The following is a 19,772-nucleotide window of genomic DNA, read 5'->3' as shown; positions in this document are numbered from 1 at the left end:
GCCTGCCACAGGCACAGCCTGAACCGTGTTCCCAGCAGCATCTGCAGGCGGTTTGGTTTGGCAGCGCAGCTCTGCCTCGGAGAGTGTCTGGATGCTTCTGCCCTGCGCTGCTGGCTCTGAAGCCTTGCTGCTCCCTCACGGCCACGGGAGCTTGCCCCAGTCATTCCCGCTTGGCTTATCCCCTTTCTTCCTTCTCTTCTTCCATTTCCCCTACCCTTCCTGAATGACACCAGTTAGACAGTGATAACGAGATTTGGTCCCTTGCTCCCACCACCTTGGTCACCTCCCTTACATCCCCACCTCATATGTTCCCACCGTGCTCGCCCAGGCAAGGCCCTCTGCGTCACGGGGCTTGTACAGTGCCGGCAGCACCCTCTCACCTCCCTGCGGAAGGGAGTCGGACCCTTTCCCTTTGTAGCCAGACAGGGAGATATGGGTGAGGATGCCCCAGCTGCGGTGACCGCTGGGGCATTGAGGCATGGCTGTACTGGGCAGGAGAGGCGGTCCCGCTTTCAAGGTAGCCACCCCATGGCTCTTGCCTCCTCCTTGCTGCTGGCCTTGGGCGAGAGACAAACCAGGGCAGAGGTACAGGCAAAAGCTCATTTAAAGGACTCATCCCCCCCAGAAGCCCCTCTTCCTCCCCTTTTTGGTGGTCTGATGTGCTGGGGTGGTCACAGCTGCCCCTTCCCGAGCCTCCTCTGCAGGTGCACATGCACAACATGGCTGGAAATTTTGGTGTGTCCCCTGGGAAAACCTGGTTGAGGAAAGGCAGCTTTACCTGCCAGCCCAGACGCCCCCTGGGCTCCCCTCTCTGCTTCTGCTTTTGGTGTCTTGTGGGGTTTTGTTTAAGCAATCACCTAACGTGAACCCTGTGAAATTACTGTGTTCCCACCAGTGATGGATCCTTTCAGGTTTGCTATCTTCACAAGGACTCTTGCCTATTATGGTAGAGGGGGGTGAAGAGGCTTTTAGTTCATCTTTAAGGATTATAGATGTATGTTTGTAAATTTGGGGGCATTTCTGAAAGTCCCAAAGAAACAAAAGTCCAAGGTTTTAGAAACAGGTTTCATTTTCAGCTAGTGCTGGCCCTTGCCTGCTGAAGAATCTGGGCACCTACAAGTGTCTCCAGATGGCAAAATCATGTCCCTGTACATCTCTGAAGAAGGTGACACTTTGAAAGGCTCTTGGAATGAGTAAAAACAAGTGATGTGTTTGCACCTATAAGCCAGCAGCACGTGGGTAGCCCATCCGAGGAAGAACGACTAAACTCTAGATTTTCAGTTTTTTTGGTGGAGTGCTTTGAACTAATAAAGGAATTGTGACTTCTCTGCCAGTTTCGAAATGCAAATCATTTGGTGCCAGGCTTGTTCAGCACTCTCAGCGCCCTATATCCCACTGCAACTTGCAGAGCAGTGGGATTTCTTTCAGGCTTTCCCTCCTGTTTTCCTGGTTATGGTCCAGTCTTCAGGCAGTTCTCCTTGTGGATGCTTGGGATGAAGCCCTTGTGAGGTGCATGTAGGTGATTTCATTAATCAGATGGCTACCAGTGAGCACACATGAAATTCTGCAATCTGCAGATGTGATTGTTGCATTATCTGCTCTGCGTCTCGGCGTAAGAGTGGGTTACAAGCTGGAGTTTAACTTGCAGCAGATACTGTGATATCCTCCATGAAGCAAGAAAAAGTTTCTGTTAAGTGGAGGAAAACCCCTGAAGAGAGGAAGTATGATGTAATTGATAGTCAATACTGACATAAATGGGTTCAGATTCTCCCAGCTCTTGGACCACAGGGCAAACTTGATTTGTCTTCTTTGTGCCTGCTGCACTCTTTCATTAGAAACCACGCATAGCTTTTTTCCACTGAAGTAGCAGCAACACTTGGGAATGAAGTCTTCATGGCGTAATATTGTGTGGAACAATAAATCAAATGAAAACGACCATCCTCTCCATGTGAATTAAAGACCAAACACAAAATCTGACAGATATACCCAGGTTTTGCACCACCAACCCCTGACCTTTGCATGGCCCATCTGTACTGGCTTTCTAAGGGGTTCCCAGAGAGAGCAGGGAGGTTTTACTAGGGATCACACAGGAGGCTGGGGAGGGGACAGCATCCCCAGTAAAGATGCTCAGTAGCCATGAAGAAGCACAAAGGCTGGGAGGCAGCTCAGCAATCCTGTGGGGCTGGTGGGAGCTTCTCATGGAGCTCTTCTTGCACTGATGAGGACTCAGGCCAGAAGGAAAAAATATACACCCCATGTGGGAACTTGTATGCAAGCTCTCCTAACAAGGCATTAATTTAATTTTTAAAACCATAAAAACGGAATGATCTTTCCATGTGGAAATAGCCTGTCCCAGGCCCATGGACCTTGATGAAGTAATTTATAGTTTTTACCTAAAACACATTGCATATGCTGGATTGATCCCCCACATCCCAGTACTGAACCCCAATAGGAAACCTCTCACCCGGTCCAGGCAGGATTTTTTTTTTTCAATTCACCAAGAGGAGAGGCCATCACATAGAGACCAAAAGGAAGGAATAATTTGGAAGGACTTTTCACCCGTCTCAGTCAGTAGCCAGCGTACTCCTTCTGCAGGGGACAAGCACCAGAGCTGGGTGAGTCAAGGAAGGTCTGCACCCCATCCTCACTGCTGGGCACAGGGACCTGCTTCCCCACCTCTGCAAGGAGGTAGCGAACTAGCATGGACCCTGTCCCTCACCCAGAGCTGAGTCTGCTAAAGCACATAAACCAGCTGCAAAGCATGGTGGCTTCTGCAGGATGCGCCATGGCTCCCCACCCCACAGGAGTGACACTTGGGTTGGTGCCTCAGCCTCTCCAGAGACCCTCCAGCATCACAGCCCAGAGCCAGGTCTTGCTTTCCCTCATATTTGGAGTGAGAAGAGGAACATCAGGTCTTGTGTTTTCACTGGTGCCAAAACGAGTGTGTGTGTACGTATGTCACTTGAAACATACTGCTCATTTAATCTTTGCTATATGCACTTGGTAGATGAAATTGCGGCAACTCTAGAATAACAGGAATAACAGTAACAGGAATAGTTTGCTTTATACTGGTTCAGGGAGAGGAACAAACCTGTTCTTCCTCACAGTGCAGCGCTCTTTGTTTTCCCTTTTGGTGATGCATCATCCCAGGCACCCTGAGCATCAAGCTGCCACCAGCTGTAACCCCCATCCCCACCCCGAGCGGCAGTTGGGAAGGTTGTCTTTCTCTGAGCATCCCCTGTCTGCTCTGCGGAGAGTGTGCCTCCGGCTAGCCCTAGGTGGGTTCCAAAATTGTTCCTGGCTGACTTCTCAGTGCTGCTTGCTGGCAGACGTTGCACCACATTAAGAAAGTGGTGTCTGCCCTCCCACGTGCAGCTTGTTTGGGAGTCTGCACTGAACAGTCCTCGCGGGTTTAAAAGGAGGCGGGATGACAGACAACACTGATGCTTTTATAAGCTGGTACGGTCAGAGCTCAAGATACAAGGGAGTAAGCTGGGGAGAAAACAGACCTCTGCCTGGGTCAGGATTCTCCATCACACACCCCCCCTTTCCCCCCCCCATATTTTAAAGTAGAGCTGGAAAACTGCCCCAAGCTGGAGTCCTGGTGGGCTCAAGCATGAGGACAACACCTTACAGCATCTTAGACCTTTCTCCCAAAAATGCTAACTCCGTGTGCTCTGCAGTGACTGCTGTGTGAGCAACACAGGCTTGGTCATGTACCGATCTTTTGTCAAGCAGCTGCCTTCAGAAAAGCTTCTGGTAATAATGAGTCAATGTTTATCAAAGAAAAATCCCGCTGCTCTGATAACAGACACATGTACGTAATAAGCAGTTTCAATGTTCATTTCTTTGACTTCTGATTGTGTATTTTAAGGTATTTGTAAAAGGTAGGCAACAAAAAGGGCCACAATAGCGCAAGCATGGGAACAACCATTGCATTTAAAAACCCTCTCCTCTGAAGGTATGAAGCAGCGTCACCTACTCCTGTCACACAAGCTGCCACGTGCAGAGAGGCCACAGGAGTAAATATACCAGTGTCATCCCTGGCAATTGAGTTCTCCCCCAGAACCAGAGGTACCCCAGTGTGCCCACTCCTGTCTTCCACTGTTCCTAGCAGAAAGGGGTTTTTCAGTGTTTCACCACAGTGCTGCTGCAGCTTCATGGCCACGCGTGCCAGTGCCTTTCCCTGCAGCAAGAGCAAGGTGACTTCTCTCACTACTGCTTTACTTTTTGCTGCTGGTAACAGCCAGGAGCATCACTCATCTCCTCTGGGAAACCACGTTTGCTTTGGGTTACATGGGCCGGGGCACCATGGCAGTGGTCTCACCCTTCACGGTGCTCAGTCCCTGACATTCTCATGGACCACTTGCTGCCTCTGGCTCTGCTCCATATTGCACAGGCACCCACCTTTGCACTGGGCCGGTTTGCTCTGACTCGGTGAGATCTTCTTGGTTTCTGTCCTTTAGGGAATTAGTCAGTTCCATGTGTGCACACACATACACACACACATACTCTCTCACCTCCTCCATGATTCCCCAGCAGAAGACTGAGGCCACTTTTCCAGTTCTCCCAGGAGAGAAGATCTGCAGATACAAACAGTAGGGCTTGCTTGCCATTTGTAAATCACATGGAGTGGTATGCTGCTAACAACTTTCAGGAGCAAAAATTGACAGTTAGAGGTGAAAGCTGCTGAAATTCTGGGACAAAGTTTCGATAAAAAGCAGATGGCATTTTAGTCATTCTTTTTCCACTCAGCAAACGGGGCCAAATGTTCAGAAAGTCGTCTGTAAATATATCACCCTGTTTTTCAACTATCTGCAAAAAATGCTGCAAATACAACTTTAATAAGACAGCCATCCTCCAAAGGGCGGTAACCCGCCCTTTATCGGCCTCATGTCAGCGCTTGGCAGCAAGGAGCCATTTCTTGCCTCTGATGCTCCTCTGCTGTGTCACTTGTTCCCAAAATAGCCTCATTCCCTGGTGCTCATGCTCACGTTGGGGTGGTGGGCAGCCACGCAAGAGCCCGCTGTCCTGAAGCCCAGATTTGAGGGATTTGAGCTCTCTAAGAGGCAGGCAGCTCCCCCTGTGGACTTGCAGGAGGTGGCTTACCCACCTCTAGTTGTAGCCAGCTTGGCTGCCTCTGCAGGACACCTGGCTTGCTTCTGGGAGCCCAGCTGGGCTCACCGAGAGCGGCCCCCTTTCACCCTGCCTTAGAGAGTTACAGCACGGAGGTCTGTATCCAACCCAGCTGCTCCAGGGGTGTTTTATAGTTACCGCGGAGAAGTGGCCACATACAATGACTCCTTTAAATGCTCAAATCCCTCACCTTTGTGGGAGCTTTGCTGGGTGGTGGAAACTGACAACAAACTCAATTCTCATTTTCAGCCCCTCAAGACCGTTCCTCCCCGCCGGTGTTCAGCACCATCGCTTTTATTCAGCAAAGGTTTGAGCAAGCCATGGTTGCCTTCAGCCAGGTACGTACATCATGTGTTGTATACGCACTGCCTGCACAGATGTTTAATGCCCAGGAGCGAGGCGATATACCTTGGCTTGCGTGTGCACATACCATGCAGCGCCGCTGTCAGTGTCCTGCACTACAGGACCCCAGGAGAGTCGTAGATGGGGGAGCGTACACATGGTGCCGGGGGCAGCAGAGCTGGCAGAGTCGTGGGTGCAGAGCGGGGGCTGCTGCTGGAGAGGGGACGGAGGGGAGAGGTGGTGGGAACTGCACCTCCACTGCATTGCCCCCAGCTGCTCTTCTTGCCCTCCCACCAGGACTGTGCGAGCCCAGTGGGAGCGCAGCTTCTTCCTCCCATCTCTCCCACCCCATGACAAGGGCTGCCAGCGCTGGCTCCTTGTCCATCTTAGTTTCTGCCTGTGCTGCTGAGAAGCCTCTGTTGGCAGCTTCCCCTGCAAAGCATTTCAATTCTTTGCTTTCCAACTGTTTTTCTTTCTTTTGGGTAGCAGAGGCTTTAAAACAGGCAGGAAACTTGTCTGTGATAGCATTTACTGCCTTATTTTGCTACAGGTCATGGCTTGCCTAGCCAAACTGATGGGAAATTTCTGCTGACGTTACTGGCAATGCCTCCTTCCTTCATTAAACTGGTTTCCAATAAGCAGAGAAACACCATCATTTGAACAGCAGCTACTTCACTGCAATGCCCTGACTTCCCTTGTATCCTCTGATAAAGCCAGCCCAGTTAGTCAAACAGCACTGCTAACTGGGCATGGTGGTGTTGCAAGTAGGCTCGTTATGTGTTAAAGAAAAAAGCTGACAGAGAAAAGGCAGGAAGGGCAGCAGTATCTTGGGTTTTCAGTTAGCCAAAGTCTGTGTCCTTGAGCATTCCTCGCTTGGGGAATGGGGCAAGTTGTGCTGTACGAGCATTTGCAGTTAATTATTCTTCAGTTATGTCTCTTCAGAGTGAGCACATTTTTTGCATTCGTTTCTTGACATGAACATCAGGAGCTGTCAGACTGTGAGAAAGGCTGAGTTTAACACATTTTCTTTTCACTGGAAACAGTCCCAATTGAAGTCTGCATGGCAGCTCTGTGTGACACCTCCTGGTTTGCCATACGGCTCCATCTCAGAGCCTGCAATCATCCGAAAGCCTGGGGGGGACAGGTGGAACTCAAATACTGAACAAGTGCCCAGGACTCACTGCTCTGTTTTCTTTCATGTCATAATTTACTAGGTGTTACAAGCAAAAAATACTATCACACACACCCCACACCCTACAAACTCCAGGAGCCTGAGCCTGCAGGAAAAAGGGGGTGTTGATGTCTTCATAGGAAGGAGACAGCAGACTCCCTGTGTTGTCTGGTGATGAGTGACCGGCTGGAGGGGCAGTCGAGCCTTTTCCAGCCTCTGGCTTTGGCTTTTAGACCTCTGTCAGTGAGAACAGACCCGGTTGGGCAGGAAAGTGGTCCCAGTGCCTCCTTCCCCCCACACTTCTTCATGCACAATATAGGTTCTCCCCCTCATTTCTGCAGGAGGCAGCATTTACCAAGAGCACAGCGCACTCCTGGTGGTGTAATCGATGTTGTTGCTGGTGCCATCAGCTAATTTGCAGCTGGTGCCAACAGCTAATTTGCCTGTGGCCTGGGTGTATGGAGGAGGGAGGTGTGCTCTGGCAGTCTCCTCCATTTTACTACCCCTTCAGACAAAGCCAGTTAGTTTAAGGTTTCTCAGCAGGACAAGCAAACATCAGGTGCCAGCACCGGGCTGCTCCTGTGAAGGGAAGAGGGAGGGAGAAGCCAAGCAGCAGAACTGGGAAAAATAGCCCTTGGGACCTGGGTTTGTCTGTTTGCGCTTCAGGCGGTGAGCTGGGACAGGGCAGAGCTGGGGCTGCCGCTCCTTCAAGCAGGGGGTCAGCAGGAGCTGCTGCCTACCTTCACCCCCAGCCTTGCCTCCGCTCCAGCCTGGCTGCCCAAGGAGCATCGCTCTCCAGGCAGTGTGGGCAGGAGAGCCCTGATGGTTTTCAGACTCTCGGCAGCTTGCTCCCCTGGGTGACTGCCTGCTTTGCCTATCCCTTGAGCTGGTGCTAATCCCGCCAAATATCCCAGGCAGAGCCTCAGCTGCTTCACCGGCACCTGACTCACATCACTAATGGCCACATAGGCCTCGAGTCACCTCATCTCACAAAAGGAAGTATCATTTCCACTGAATACATTTGGGTCAATGAATACACAAAACCTCTGAGGCACAGAGGAGGGTCATGTGAAAGTCAGGTTAAACCCAGCTTCCTTTGAGCCGCAAAGACAGTCCCTCTCCAAGACCTCCCAGCCCCGTGGCCAAGCCACTGGTGGCTTCACTGTGACACGACGCAACACAGAAGGTCCGCAAAGCCCTGTGGGAAGAGCTTCTTGTTTGTGATCAGCACAAACTAATCAGCCTTTAAATGAAAAATATCTTCTGTATTCCAAAGAACGTTGCCGTCTTGGGCAACACTCCAGATGTGCTGCCTGCAGACATGGTATAGAGGCTCTGAACCTACAGAAGCGTAAATAGAAAAGTCTGTATTATGCTTAAGAGCAGGAAAATAGTCATAAGTTGGAATTGTCACAAGGAACCCCCCTTCATAAAGCCATCACCTTTCAGGATTCAGAGCAGTCACAGATAGAATATCCCCTGAATTTTTCTGTGTGGGTAGTAAACTATACAAATACCACGGAACACTAACTGGAGCATTACCCTTCATAGCCGCTATACAGCAAGGATGAATTTCAAGTGGAGGCGAAAGCTTTTGTGATCTGGTTGCCAAGCCCATGAACAATCTAGTCCTGACTGTTCTCAGTCTAAATGGTGATTTTCCCTTTCCCCTACAGAGATTCACAAACTACCTGACTGGGATAATGCTGGTGATTGTAGCAACTGAGCCATAAGTCGTTTCCAGAAAATTGATGAGTTTAATGAGTTTATTCGTTTTGCAGATTCAACTGCCTAGAGATTAGTTTCCTTCAGCTCTCAAACCAGTTCCTGGTTGCAGTAGTATGCAGGACAATCAACTAGTGCAGATCCAGACATTGACTGGTGAGTTAGCTCGTGAGATAAAGTCAGTGCAGTGCCTGGTTTCTGGACCTGCTGAGCAATTATCAGTAGCATTAGGAAAAGATAAGGTAAGCATATTCCCGTGCTTACTTTCTGGTTATTAACCAACATGCCAACCAGAAATCCTTTGGATTTATGTTGGAAAACTCTCAACCACAAACTTCAAGAAGTAAGTAGGGCAAACCTTTTGTTTTAAAGCACATAGCAAATTGAGACCCTGAAGGAACTTACTCCTTGGGATGTTGTCCAGAGGACATCTCCTGACAGTTGATGTTCATTTTTGTACCAAGCATCTTCTGTACCTCTGAGGCTGAGTTTGCCTATTGCTCATTAGGTGCTACCTTCATTAGCTGCTCCTGGCAGGGAAGGCATTAAAGAAAGCGCATCCTCTTCAAACATTTATGGGGACAGGATACCTACACTGACGTAGTGCTGGAGAGGTCAGCAGACCCAGACCATGACTGCCATGACTGCAGATGCAATTGCAGAAGATGAGAGGAGCAGTGTACTGAAGATAGCACCCAACTGGGCTTTCAGGAGAGTGAGGCAAGCGTGATCTGCAGCTTTCATTGTGACGTTGGGAAAATAATTTCACTAACCACTGTCTTGATTTCCAGCCTGATAGTGAAGCTAGCACTGCATTTCCTTGCAGAGGGAAACATCTGTTTGGGGGGGTCTTGACGCTGATAGAACAGGGAGTGGGGGAGGTTGGGCTCTGTGTGATCTTTTCTGTGTTGCCCAGGCTTCTTCAGGCAGGCAGCCAGGCAGCCAGGTCCAAGCAGGGAGGCACAGCATGTACTGAACTGTCCCACAGAGATGCTGGATCCCATCCCAACGCTGAAGATCTGATTGCTGTCATCATATAACCACATTTAGCCGCCTTTTTATTTTATTTTTTTTTTCAATGGTGTGACAGACTTGTCTTGCCAAGCTAAAAAGCTCAGGGAAATATCTGCAGAGATGCAGAGCGGGTGAGTCATGCAGAGTCTGGGAGCTGACGGCAGAGACCCTTGTGTGGAAGGCTGTGGTTAAAGGAGGTGGGAGGGTTTTTTGCCGGCCACAGGACTGAAGTGGGCAGGTGTAGATGAGTCAAGTAAAGGCTGCTGCAAAACAAGATGTCTGCGGGTGAAATCAGGGGGGTTGCTGTTAACATCAGGGAGTTTTATGGGTCAACTCGAAGCTTCAATTTCCTTTCTATACCCTCCTACTACTTCTTGACAATCCTGCTGCTCCTGCCCTTCACTTTTTCTCTTCATTCACTTTTACTCTCTTCTTCAATTTTTCATCCTTTGTGTGCTGATACTGGCTAAATGCTCCCTTGTTTAACCAGCTGATAATAGTACTGCGAGTTTTCTTTCATAGGCTGACTGATGGGAAAATAACGAGTAAAAAAATAATACCATCATAGCACCAGCTGTATGGAAGCATAGTGAGTAGGGTACTGTCTTTCAAGGGAAAAGTGGGCATCCACACCCCACCCCCCCCGCCTCTGGTCCAGACGACCTGCATCATCTTCAGTGTGACATTTCACCTCTCTGCACCACAAGTCCCCATCTGTACCACGGGGTTAATAATGCTGCCTTTCCTCATAGGGATATGGCGAGGAAAGGAGTAGTTAACATCACGAGGCACTCAACAGAGCGATGGGGCTGATTGATTCAGAGGTAGGCATAAGATATAGTCAGGAACTGCAGAGACCTGCATCAAACCCAGAAGACGAGGTTTTTCAGAGTAAGACTTGTCCCTTCATTAACTGTTAGCACAACAGGACTCTAATCCATGCAGGGATCCCTCTTTTGTTATAATGCAAGTAGTAAGTGAAAGTACTTCATATTAATTGAGAGCAGTTTACTTGAGAAAGAATTTTGTGAAAACAGGCCTATTTATAAACACATAAGTAACATATTCAGCTTCTTGTGCGGGTTGGTTCAAAACAATTCATAGAAACTGTTCTGATGAGAAACTCAGAGGTTGGCTGACATTATTATAGAAGCTGTCTGCTTTCTTTGGAAATACTACGTTTTGTTGGAAAAAACCAAAATTAAAAATATCACCCAAACTAAAAAGCTTCTAAATGGGAAAAATATGTCATAGATGTTGGTAGAGACCTTAAAACTTTCATTCTACCTGTTTTCATGTGAGCTCTAGAAGCTTGGCCTGCATGACTCGCTTTTGTGCCTTTGATAAATTACAGTCTCATGAAAGTTGCAATCCAAGTTTGTTCAACAAACACCAAGACCCAGGTTTTCACACCAGGAAAGCTAAGCAAGTTCTCAAGCAGTATCGCCCTGCCACTGACCGAAGTCATCACACACATACATGTGGCTCCAACACCAGTCACTGGGGGCTATGATCAGGTGAATTTGATGGGGTGAATGGGGAGCTGAGGCATGTCCCGTACAGGGTTTAGCCTGCAGCAGGACACCCTGAAGAGCCCATGCTGCTAGCATGACGAGAGAAGTGTCCAGGTTGTCCCCAAATGTAGATGCATCAAGGCATCCATGCAGCTTTAAAATGACTGAAGGGACTTCATGTGTTACTGCCCTGCTCCTACTTGTCACCATTCTCTGGAAGTTATGGTCGGCAGCAAAGGCTGGTGGGTGGGAGCTCACAGCTCTGGGGCCAAAGTCTACTACTTCTATATTATGGTGCTGAGTGGTGGGGCTTGAACTAAGCTGAAGATTTTCCTCTGGAGAAAACCTGGGAGCACTCTCTTGCTCTGTTTCACCTGCAAACTGGTGGGAGCAGGACGCTCATCGGGTGGGCAGTGACAAGCAGCATCCAGTTGCTGGGCAGTTCAGATGCTGAACTGTACAGTTATTCCACAGGGGGCAGAGTCTGTGCTTCCACCAACGCACCTTCTTTGAAGGCACTGGTGAGGACCCACCTTGAGTACTGTGTTCAGTTTTGGGCCCCTCACTACAAGAAGGACATTGAGGTGTTGGAGCGTGTCCAGAGAAGGGCTACAAAGCTGGTGAGGGGTCTGGAGGACAAGCCCTATGAGGAACGACTGAGGGAACTGGGGTTGTTTATCCTGGAGAAGAGGAGGATGAGGGGAGGGAGACCTTATCATCCTCTACAACTACCTGAAAGAGGGTTGTAGAGAGGTGGGGGCTGACCTCTTCTCCCTGGTGAAAAGTCATAGGACAAGAGGAAATGGATTCAAGTTATGTCAGGGGAGATTTAGATTGGATATTAGGAAACATTTTTTCACTTAAAGGGTTATTAGACATTGGAATAGGCTGCCCAGGGAGGTGGTGGATTTGCCATCCTTGGAGGTGTTTAAAAAAAGGGTAGATGTGATGCTTAGAGACATGGTTGAGAGGTGGTTTTGTCAGGGTAGGTTGATGGTTGGACTTGATGATCTTAAAGGTCCCTTCCAACCTTAGCGATTCTATAATTCTATGATTCTAAGCAGTAAAACTTTTATTATGTGCCCAAGCTTCAGTTGTAACCAGCTTATCTCTAAAGAGGTAATAATTTCATTTCATTTCTAAATTAATTCTCAGGCAAGCCAGAAAAGGTTTTCCTGACTTTTCTGCATACACACTGCTATTCCTATCTATGTGCCACAAGAAATGTGCAGGGGCAAGCACAATGTTGCCACACATCTAGGACTTAGCTGAGTCCAGAAGCACTGCAAACATCTGGACAAACTTCATCCCGAAACGGCCAGCACTCTGAGACGCTCACAGGATTATTTTAGAATACAGGATTCTGCAGGGGTTTTTTAAGTGTTGTACCTAGAAAAAAGAGCTTGTAAAAGACCTTAGAGGGATGGGCGCTTCCGTGCTGTGGCCCCATCAAAAGACTGGTCTGAGAAGATATAGAGGCTTCTCTGAGGCTGTATCAAACTGAGAGATACGCTGACGAAAATCAGGAGCATCACATTGCAGGTCTCAGCGAAGGCTAATTAACACCCATGACAGCTTACATCCTGTCTGCTGGTGGAAAGGAAACATGCCGTAGGCGTCCCAAGGCTGACATTCATGCTTGGCATTTCCCCCATGCTGCTGCCGTGGGGTGGGCAGCACAGCCAGCAGCATGCCGGCATGCAGACCTCTGGCACCCCGGGCCCAGGATAGCCGGCAGGCAGACACCCGGCTGGGACAGAGGGTTTTGGGGAGCACTATTGCTCTGATGAGGGTTGCAGGCTGACTTGGGGGGGCACTCCCTGCTGACACTTCCCCCTGGTTAAGGGCCATCCCTTTCTCCTCAGCAGTTTTCTGCATGGTGTTCGCTGCTGTACTTGGAAATCTTGGAAAGGTGCGTGCAGCCCATTAGCACGCAGGAGGACTGGTGCTCCTCAGCCTGCCAGGAGCGCTGGTAACCCTGGCCATCGCTGGTGATGCCTCCAGGGCCTCCAGCCAGGACCTCCCCGTGCTCCGCAGCATGAGGCAGCCCGCGGAGGTCTCCTGCTGGCAGAGCATCAGCCCTGAGCTCGCCAGGGCACCAGCTCTACTAGCAAATGGGGTTCTTTCCGGGACTTCCCCCATCACTGGCACGGGACTGTCCCTGTCAGAAAGTGTTCAGGTGTTCCCAGCATGGCTCTGCCCGGGCCAGCCAGCCCTTGCCAGCAGCTCCCTGGCACCGTCCGGAAACTGGCATGAGCTGGCCGTCCCCAGCAGGCAGTTTGGACAAGGTGTCCCTGCTTATCAGGGTGATAGCCTTGAACAGCAAGGACGTGGACTGCTCTGTGCCAAGTTGCCTCAGAGCCAGGCCAATGCAATGTGCCAGCATTGCCACGGCCTGTGTTTGGCATCTCCCCAGTCACTGGGCGAGGACACTTTGAAGGACCATCCTCTGCCCTGAGCAGAGCCATGGGCAGGACCTGGCCATGCCAGTGGTGCAGTCCTGGTCTCTTTAGCTCCCTTCCTCACCCAGCAAACCCAGTTTCCCCCTGCTCATTTCATAGATCAGACCGGCGTGCGAGATTCCCTGGTGCTATGAGAGCATGTGGGAGGCTACATCCACAATAACAGCACTGTCTACCTCCTCTAACTGGGGCTGCCCCATGCAGCACCTCAACCCTTGAGCAGGTTTCACAGGATGCTCCTCTGGCAGCCCTGGCACGTGGCTGCTTACGGAGCACACAGGACAACCTCAGCTTCCCCATGGATGCTGAAGACTTTCACCTTGGCTGCCCGCAGTGCTCTCCCCTGTAGGGGTGGAAGGTTTCTTACCAAGCACAAAGGCAAAGCCGTTTCCTCTCAGAAGACGCACCACAGGACCTGTGCATGTTTCCTCTGTGTGCGAAGGACTGGCAGCTGCTGCTTTTTGTGGCAGCCAGGTGCCCTGTCCTGTCCTGCTGGCTCTCCCAGGGGCATTTCCCATCACCTTGGCCATCCCATGGAGAAAGGGGAAGGCACTGGATGTTGGGCAGAAGACGACCTGTGGGAAAGAAACCAGGCAGAAATAGAGGGAGCAAGCAAGAAAACATCTCCCCTCCACAGTCTGGCAGGAGGTTCCCAGCCCTGTGCTCATGATGGGTTGTCACCGTGACTGGGTGAGCAGGGGGTCTGCTAACACCAGCGCAGAGACTGCCTGTCCAGCCCAGGGAGGAGCATTGCAAAGCTACAAATTGTGCTTGGGAAAGCACCAGGGGAAAGAGCCTGTGTCTCTGTCCTCGTACTGCCCCAGGAGTTTCCTATGAGTCCCCCTAGTTCAGGCAGGGAAGTGCAGCTTCCCAGTGGGGGAATCTGAGGTGAAGGTGGGATGGATGATTTGTCTTCTGCCCTAGCTCGGGCAAAAGACCCCAAGACCCCAAGCCCCGGCTGTGCAGACCCATATGCAGGTGGTAGTCACGTGCCAGTTGGAGTGCACTGGGGAGCAGCAGCCCCCCCCAGGAGGCCCAGACCCACATCCAGACACCCTCTTTCATTTCGGTATCTCCTCGGCTCCAGGGCTGCTGGGTCAAATAATCGCAAACACAGAAGTGTCTTTTTCATAAGCATCTTGAGAGCCTGAATAACTTTCACCCTCGGGATTTAGAGGTGGCAGCCTATAGGCCTTTTGGAGAGGATGTCCCTGGCCCTCTCCACCATATTCCCATTCTCTGGGTCCATCTACCACTGGCCGCACAGCCCTGCTTTAGCTACATGTCTCTGAGTCCTTCATCACCCTGCCTGAGAGCCTCTTTTCCCACCCTTGCCCCTCACACTCTGTTGTGTCCGCGGGAGACCCTGGGCTGCAGGGCCCTCCCCAGCCCCAGGTGAGCCCCAGGGCCCATTGGAAAAGCAAACCTGTGCACCTGCTGGCAGTGGGCTTGAAGGTGAGCTCCTCTGACTGGCAGTAGTGGGAGGACATTGCTAATCTGTACGGGCCCACTTCAGCACCCAGAGCTGACCTGGGTAGTACTCCAGGCTAAAGCCAGAGCAAAGCCAGACTAAATGTTTCAGGCTTAGGAAAGTTTGGCATTTTCCTTTTCCACCTGCTTTTCAGTCCCATGTGTTGTGCTGCTGATTTCCTGCATGTCCACAGGAAACTCACTTCGTCCTCCTCCTCAACATCCTCCCAGGGAGGAACACTGAGAGTTATGGGTGAACGAAAAGCAGCTAAGAGCTGGGTCCTGTTACTACAACAATGCCAGTGTACTTGGCATGTTCTTATGCAGCCCACTTGTGCCAGTGTTGACAGGTGCCTTCGAGAGCGGGAAAATTGAGAGCTGGGGGGCTGCAGGGCGTTCCCAATGCAGTGATAAGCCCCAGGGCTGAGCTGAGCCAAGTAATTCATCCTCCCATTGCTCACATGTGCCTGGGGCACTGCCCGTTCCCTGACAGAGAGCCTTTGATGCTCACTGAAGGTAGAAGATCCAGGCAAGTCTCACCTCAGCAGGGTGAGATATCTCCAGGCTTGTTTGGAGGTCAGCTTCAGATGGTGCCATGGTGTCAGCCTGTATGGGCTATGAATGGAGCCAGAGGGTTTCCACCCACTCCCCGTCTGTGCTCTCACATTTGGCAGGCTTTTAAGCCCAGTCACGCAGTTATCCAGTGCCTCCACGGCCAGACAGTCTCCTGCTAGCCAGGCCCAGGAGTACTTAGCACCCACGGTCAGCCATGCACGGGTGCGTGGAGCCTTGCATGGCTGCGAGGGACTCCAGAAGGGCTCTGTCCTTAAGAAAATCAAGGTTAAAATGGGTAAACACCATCACACAGCTCTTACTGCATGACACCTACTACTCCTACACTTTCTCCCATCCACACATCACTTCCCACAAACAGCACCTTTGACTTCAGTCTCCACAAAGCAGGTTAATAGTTAAATGTCAACCGAAGCAGCAAAACCAAACCTTCGCAATTCTGCACCAGCCCTGAGCTCCCTGGTACCACGCATCTGGCGCAGCGAGTGAGGGCTCAGGAGGAAGCAGCACAAGAGGAGGGTGTTACTGAAGTATTGCTCGTGTTTCTCATTCCACACGTGACCCTGTCACCTGCTCTGCAGAGGAAAAGCCATACGGCGAGTCATGAGTGTGACAGGGAACAACCAGATGAAGCTGCAGTTGTCTGATGTAGGAGAACCTTCATACATCCTGAAGGTGTGTTTCACACCATATCGCTCTGACTGCCCTCTTTGAGTTCTCTGAAGATTTGAGTGTTACCCGTCGTGGGAACCAAGGGTAAATGAGGTAGAAAATCCAGTTGTGCTTCTTAACCTTCCGTGAGAGAGGGAAGACTGGGAGGCGCAGGATCCCAAGTCAGTCTCAGCCTGGTTCACTGTAGGATCTGTGGCCATGGATGGACCCGTGGTTTGCCAGAGGCAAATGTCATTACTGCCCTTCCAGGGCAAGTGCAAGTGTCTGTAGGCCACCCAAGCCAACAGAGGACCCTGGTGTACTGCAGATAGGCCTGCAAGTTAGGGTTTTATATGGAAGCACAACCCAGCTGCTGGACCTGACACATCCTCAAACAGCAACCTTGTCTCCTCTCTTGTCCCAGGCAGCAGTCACATCCCACTGCCCACTGCTGGGAAGCTAAGTGGAAGGCTCCTAACTTCTGATTACATCTTTTAAAACTCAGGCATTGAAGGAGCCAGAGCTGGGATGCAGTCACAGCGGCTCTCCTGCTCCACAGGTATCGGTGGATTGATGAGGGGAGACCTGGATGCAGAAATTAGCTCCATAAAGCTGCAGCCTGAGGCAATACTGCTCTTTTTGCGTATGAAAGAAATGGCAGTTGCTGGGATTTCAAGTACCGTGAAAAGCAAGGGATATGAGGAGCTTCCACTCGATGATGAAGTACCTCCTCGGTGCTTCCCACACAACACTTGTCACTGAGTAGATGTGCTATTTCATTGTAAATCAGTTATAGCCATAAAAGCAAAATGTCATTTGCTTTAATGTCAAAATGAAGTCCCATTGAGTTGCCCACTGCTGGGCAGGAAAAGGAATTTTAGCCAAACTCATTGCATCTGCTTCTTGATGAACAATGTAATCAATAAAAAGAATATAAATACTGTCAACTATTGTTTTTCTAAGACTCTAGTAACCAGCCTGAACCCACAAAACTCATCCAGGAGGATGCTTTATCCCTGTCCTCACTGTGTATCAACTGTATGCAAGCCATTTGCTTCTTAGAAATGCCCTTGATCAAAATGACTTGTCTCCTCTGTGAACTGATCTCTATGCTGTGTATCCGTATACAGGAAATTTCTCAAAGTTCTGTCTGGGTATGAGTTTGGGTTTCCTTGAGACTTTCAGCTGTTTGTTATCAAGACAACCAATTGTAAGGAAGCTTGACGTGACCTTTGGGTATATCAAAAACAATTAGCAGAAGTAAGGACATTAATTTTACCTTACAAAAGTGTTTGATATACTGGAATTGAAGGACTGTCAACACCCTGGTGTCTGTATCTATTAAAGGGTTTGGAAACTTGATGAAACTGCAGAACGATACCATAAGAAATGCTGCAGGGTTTAACAAAGCTCTGCAGTGTGAATCTGAAGGAAATCAGCTCAGATAGATTACTACAAGGAAGATTAGGAGATGACTCAGGGTATATGTGTGGATTCATTCATGTAGGGGAAACAGCTGCCACAGGGGGCTCTTGAAAGTAGCAGAAATAGGCATTAGTAGAATTGCCAGGAAGAATAAAATGTGGAAATAAACACACTGTTAATAAGCAATTGTGAAAGTTGAACCACAGGGAAAAAAATATCAAGGTAAATGGCGGTGTTTCTACTGAGATCTCCAGGTCGAAAGGAAGAGTGTTTTGAGGGGGTGTATGCGCTAACTAAAAGCAGAAGTATTTTAGTCAGACACACATTGCTGGCTGGGCTCGCTCCAAGACTAATCAGCTGAAATTCCAGTGTGGACATGCAGCCAGACTAGATGATTTTGTGGACTCTCTCCTGGCTTGGAATGGTGGATGAATCTATGTGTCCATGTTACCTGTTTTCCTAAGGAAAAAAAGAAAAGCATCTCTCTTCTACTTGATATTTCCTCATCCTGCAGCACCTGAGCAACAGGTTCCATCAGCTTCATCAAAGTGTTGTTCACATAACCCTGTGAGGCCAATGCCAGGTCTCACTCTTGGCCCTTCTCCTGACTCAGACCGTGACTCTGACGTGCCACTTTCACCACTTCCTTGCAAAATAAGGACCCAATTGCAAGATGGGAAAAGAATAAGCAGCTAAAAGGGACCAAACATATCCAGAGGCATCTAAAGAGACAACGCCTCACTTTCTTGGGCAAGCAGCAATATTTAATTACAGCCAGCCACACTTTGCTCTTACCAACAGTTGTAAGGTTGGCCCTGTGGTGACCCTGGATCGCAGCCTCCCAGAAACCCAGCAATGAGCATCCATCTCTCCTTGGCTAATAGCAATAACCCTGCTTCTACACAAGAAAACATGTACACTGATTGTTTCTCAAAAATATCAAGTCAAATGGATTTTATTACTTCTTATACTTCTCTTTTCTTCGTGTAATAGCCCTAAAAATAATCCCTGAAACCCCCTTACCTTAAGTGTTTTTGAAAAATAACAAAAAAACCCAAGAAACTCTCCAGTCAGTTATAAACAGATGACGGGAAAATCCTGCACTTGACTAATTGTAGTACTGCGGCCGGGCTTTGTCTTTGGGGATTTCTCAAAGTTCAACTTCTGCATGAGTGAGCTATGAGCCAAACTGAAAGCGAAAATCGGGCTCTCCTAGGAGCCCTGCTGAACCAACCACAGGTGAGCCCGGTAAATCTGTGACTCCGCTTTTACTGACCTGCACCAAACAAAACAAACATGTCTTTTTGGTGCACGCTTGAAGAAGAATTTGAAAGGAGCCCGACTTCTTAAGAACAGCGGCTCAAAATCTATTTTTAGAAGGGTGCTGGGGGACTTTCTTGCTGAAAGTGGAAGAAGCGCAAGAAGTTGACTCACATTTCAAATAGTTGGTTTTCAGCAGAGGAAAACTTACTTTTTTCAGTGAAAGCATTTTATATTCAGTGAAACTTCATGATACAGAAGTCATTTCCAAAACAGTTTCAATCGTCCCTTCATTTTGCAAAGAGACGAATCTAACCTATTTTTCCTTAGCATTTTTACCACTTCGACCCTGATGGGGGTTCGCAATGGAGCTGGCTGGGGGGACCAGCACAGTTAAGTGGTGGCAGCTGCCCCATCGGCACCCTGCTCACTAGCCCCGCACATCACTGCCCCCATCCTCACCCTGGGGAAGTCCACCCACATCCTAACTTCACAGAGCCTCCTCACGGCAGACCTCTCCAGGGTATTATGTTTAGGCTATAAAAATATTTCTGAGGAAAGCCGTAGCAGGTTCTTCATTTGAAAAGGATTACCAGATCTCCTCAAACTGGTAGCCTTCTCCTCGCACGGACCCCAGGTACCTGCTGTGTCCAGGCTATAACCTGCTTAGGCAAAAATCTGGTCCTTCTTTCACCGATGGTGCCCTGAGTTGGTTGAGCCCCAGGCACTGTACTATAATAAGCAAGGTTAATAATAATCATGCTAATGGCTAGATCAACAATGGCAGAGTCAATCAAGCGTGCCCACCCTCAAACCCCAACCCAGCCTCTCTATATATAACATACTGACACAGTAACCTTTCCTTATCAAACCAGTTGATTGAATGTTTATCTAGCATTTAAGCTAGTTTTCAAATCAGCCATCTGATGTTTCCTGATTTATATGTGAAAAGTGCAAGCTTTCACTTCAGGAGAGTGACTCGCACAAAGCCTGTGTTCATCTTGAGGAAGTCATCGTTGTCCACCGCTC

The 19,772-nt window shown here is 49.4% G+C and overlaps 1 protein-coding gene across 1 annotated transcript in view; it reads right to left on the bottom strand.

Moving 5' to 3' along the window:
- The window catches only part of LOC104284066, a 41,362-nt gene extending 28,768 nt beyond the window's left edge, over positions 1-12,594 (bottom strand). The window contains exon 1 of the mRNA XM_009882348.1: positions 12,483-12,594. Coding sequence (XP_009880650.1) covers positions 12,483-12,594 — 112 coding nt within the window. The remainder of the gene's footprint in view (positions 1-12,482) is intronic.
- Between the last annotated feature and the right edge of the window lie 7,178 nt (positions 12,595-19,772).

This window comes from Charadrius vociferus, unplaced genomic scaffold (assembly GCF_000708025.1).
Source record: "Charadrius vociferus isolate BGI_N301 unplaced genomic scaffold, ASM70802v2 scaffold13, whole genome shotgun sequence".
NCBI lineage: Eukaryota > Metazoa > Chordata > Aves > Charadriiformes > Charadriidae > Charadrius > Charadrius vociferus.
Note: the sequence above shows the minus strand (reverse complement) of the source record. Positions and strands in the feature narration are given on the sequence as shown.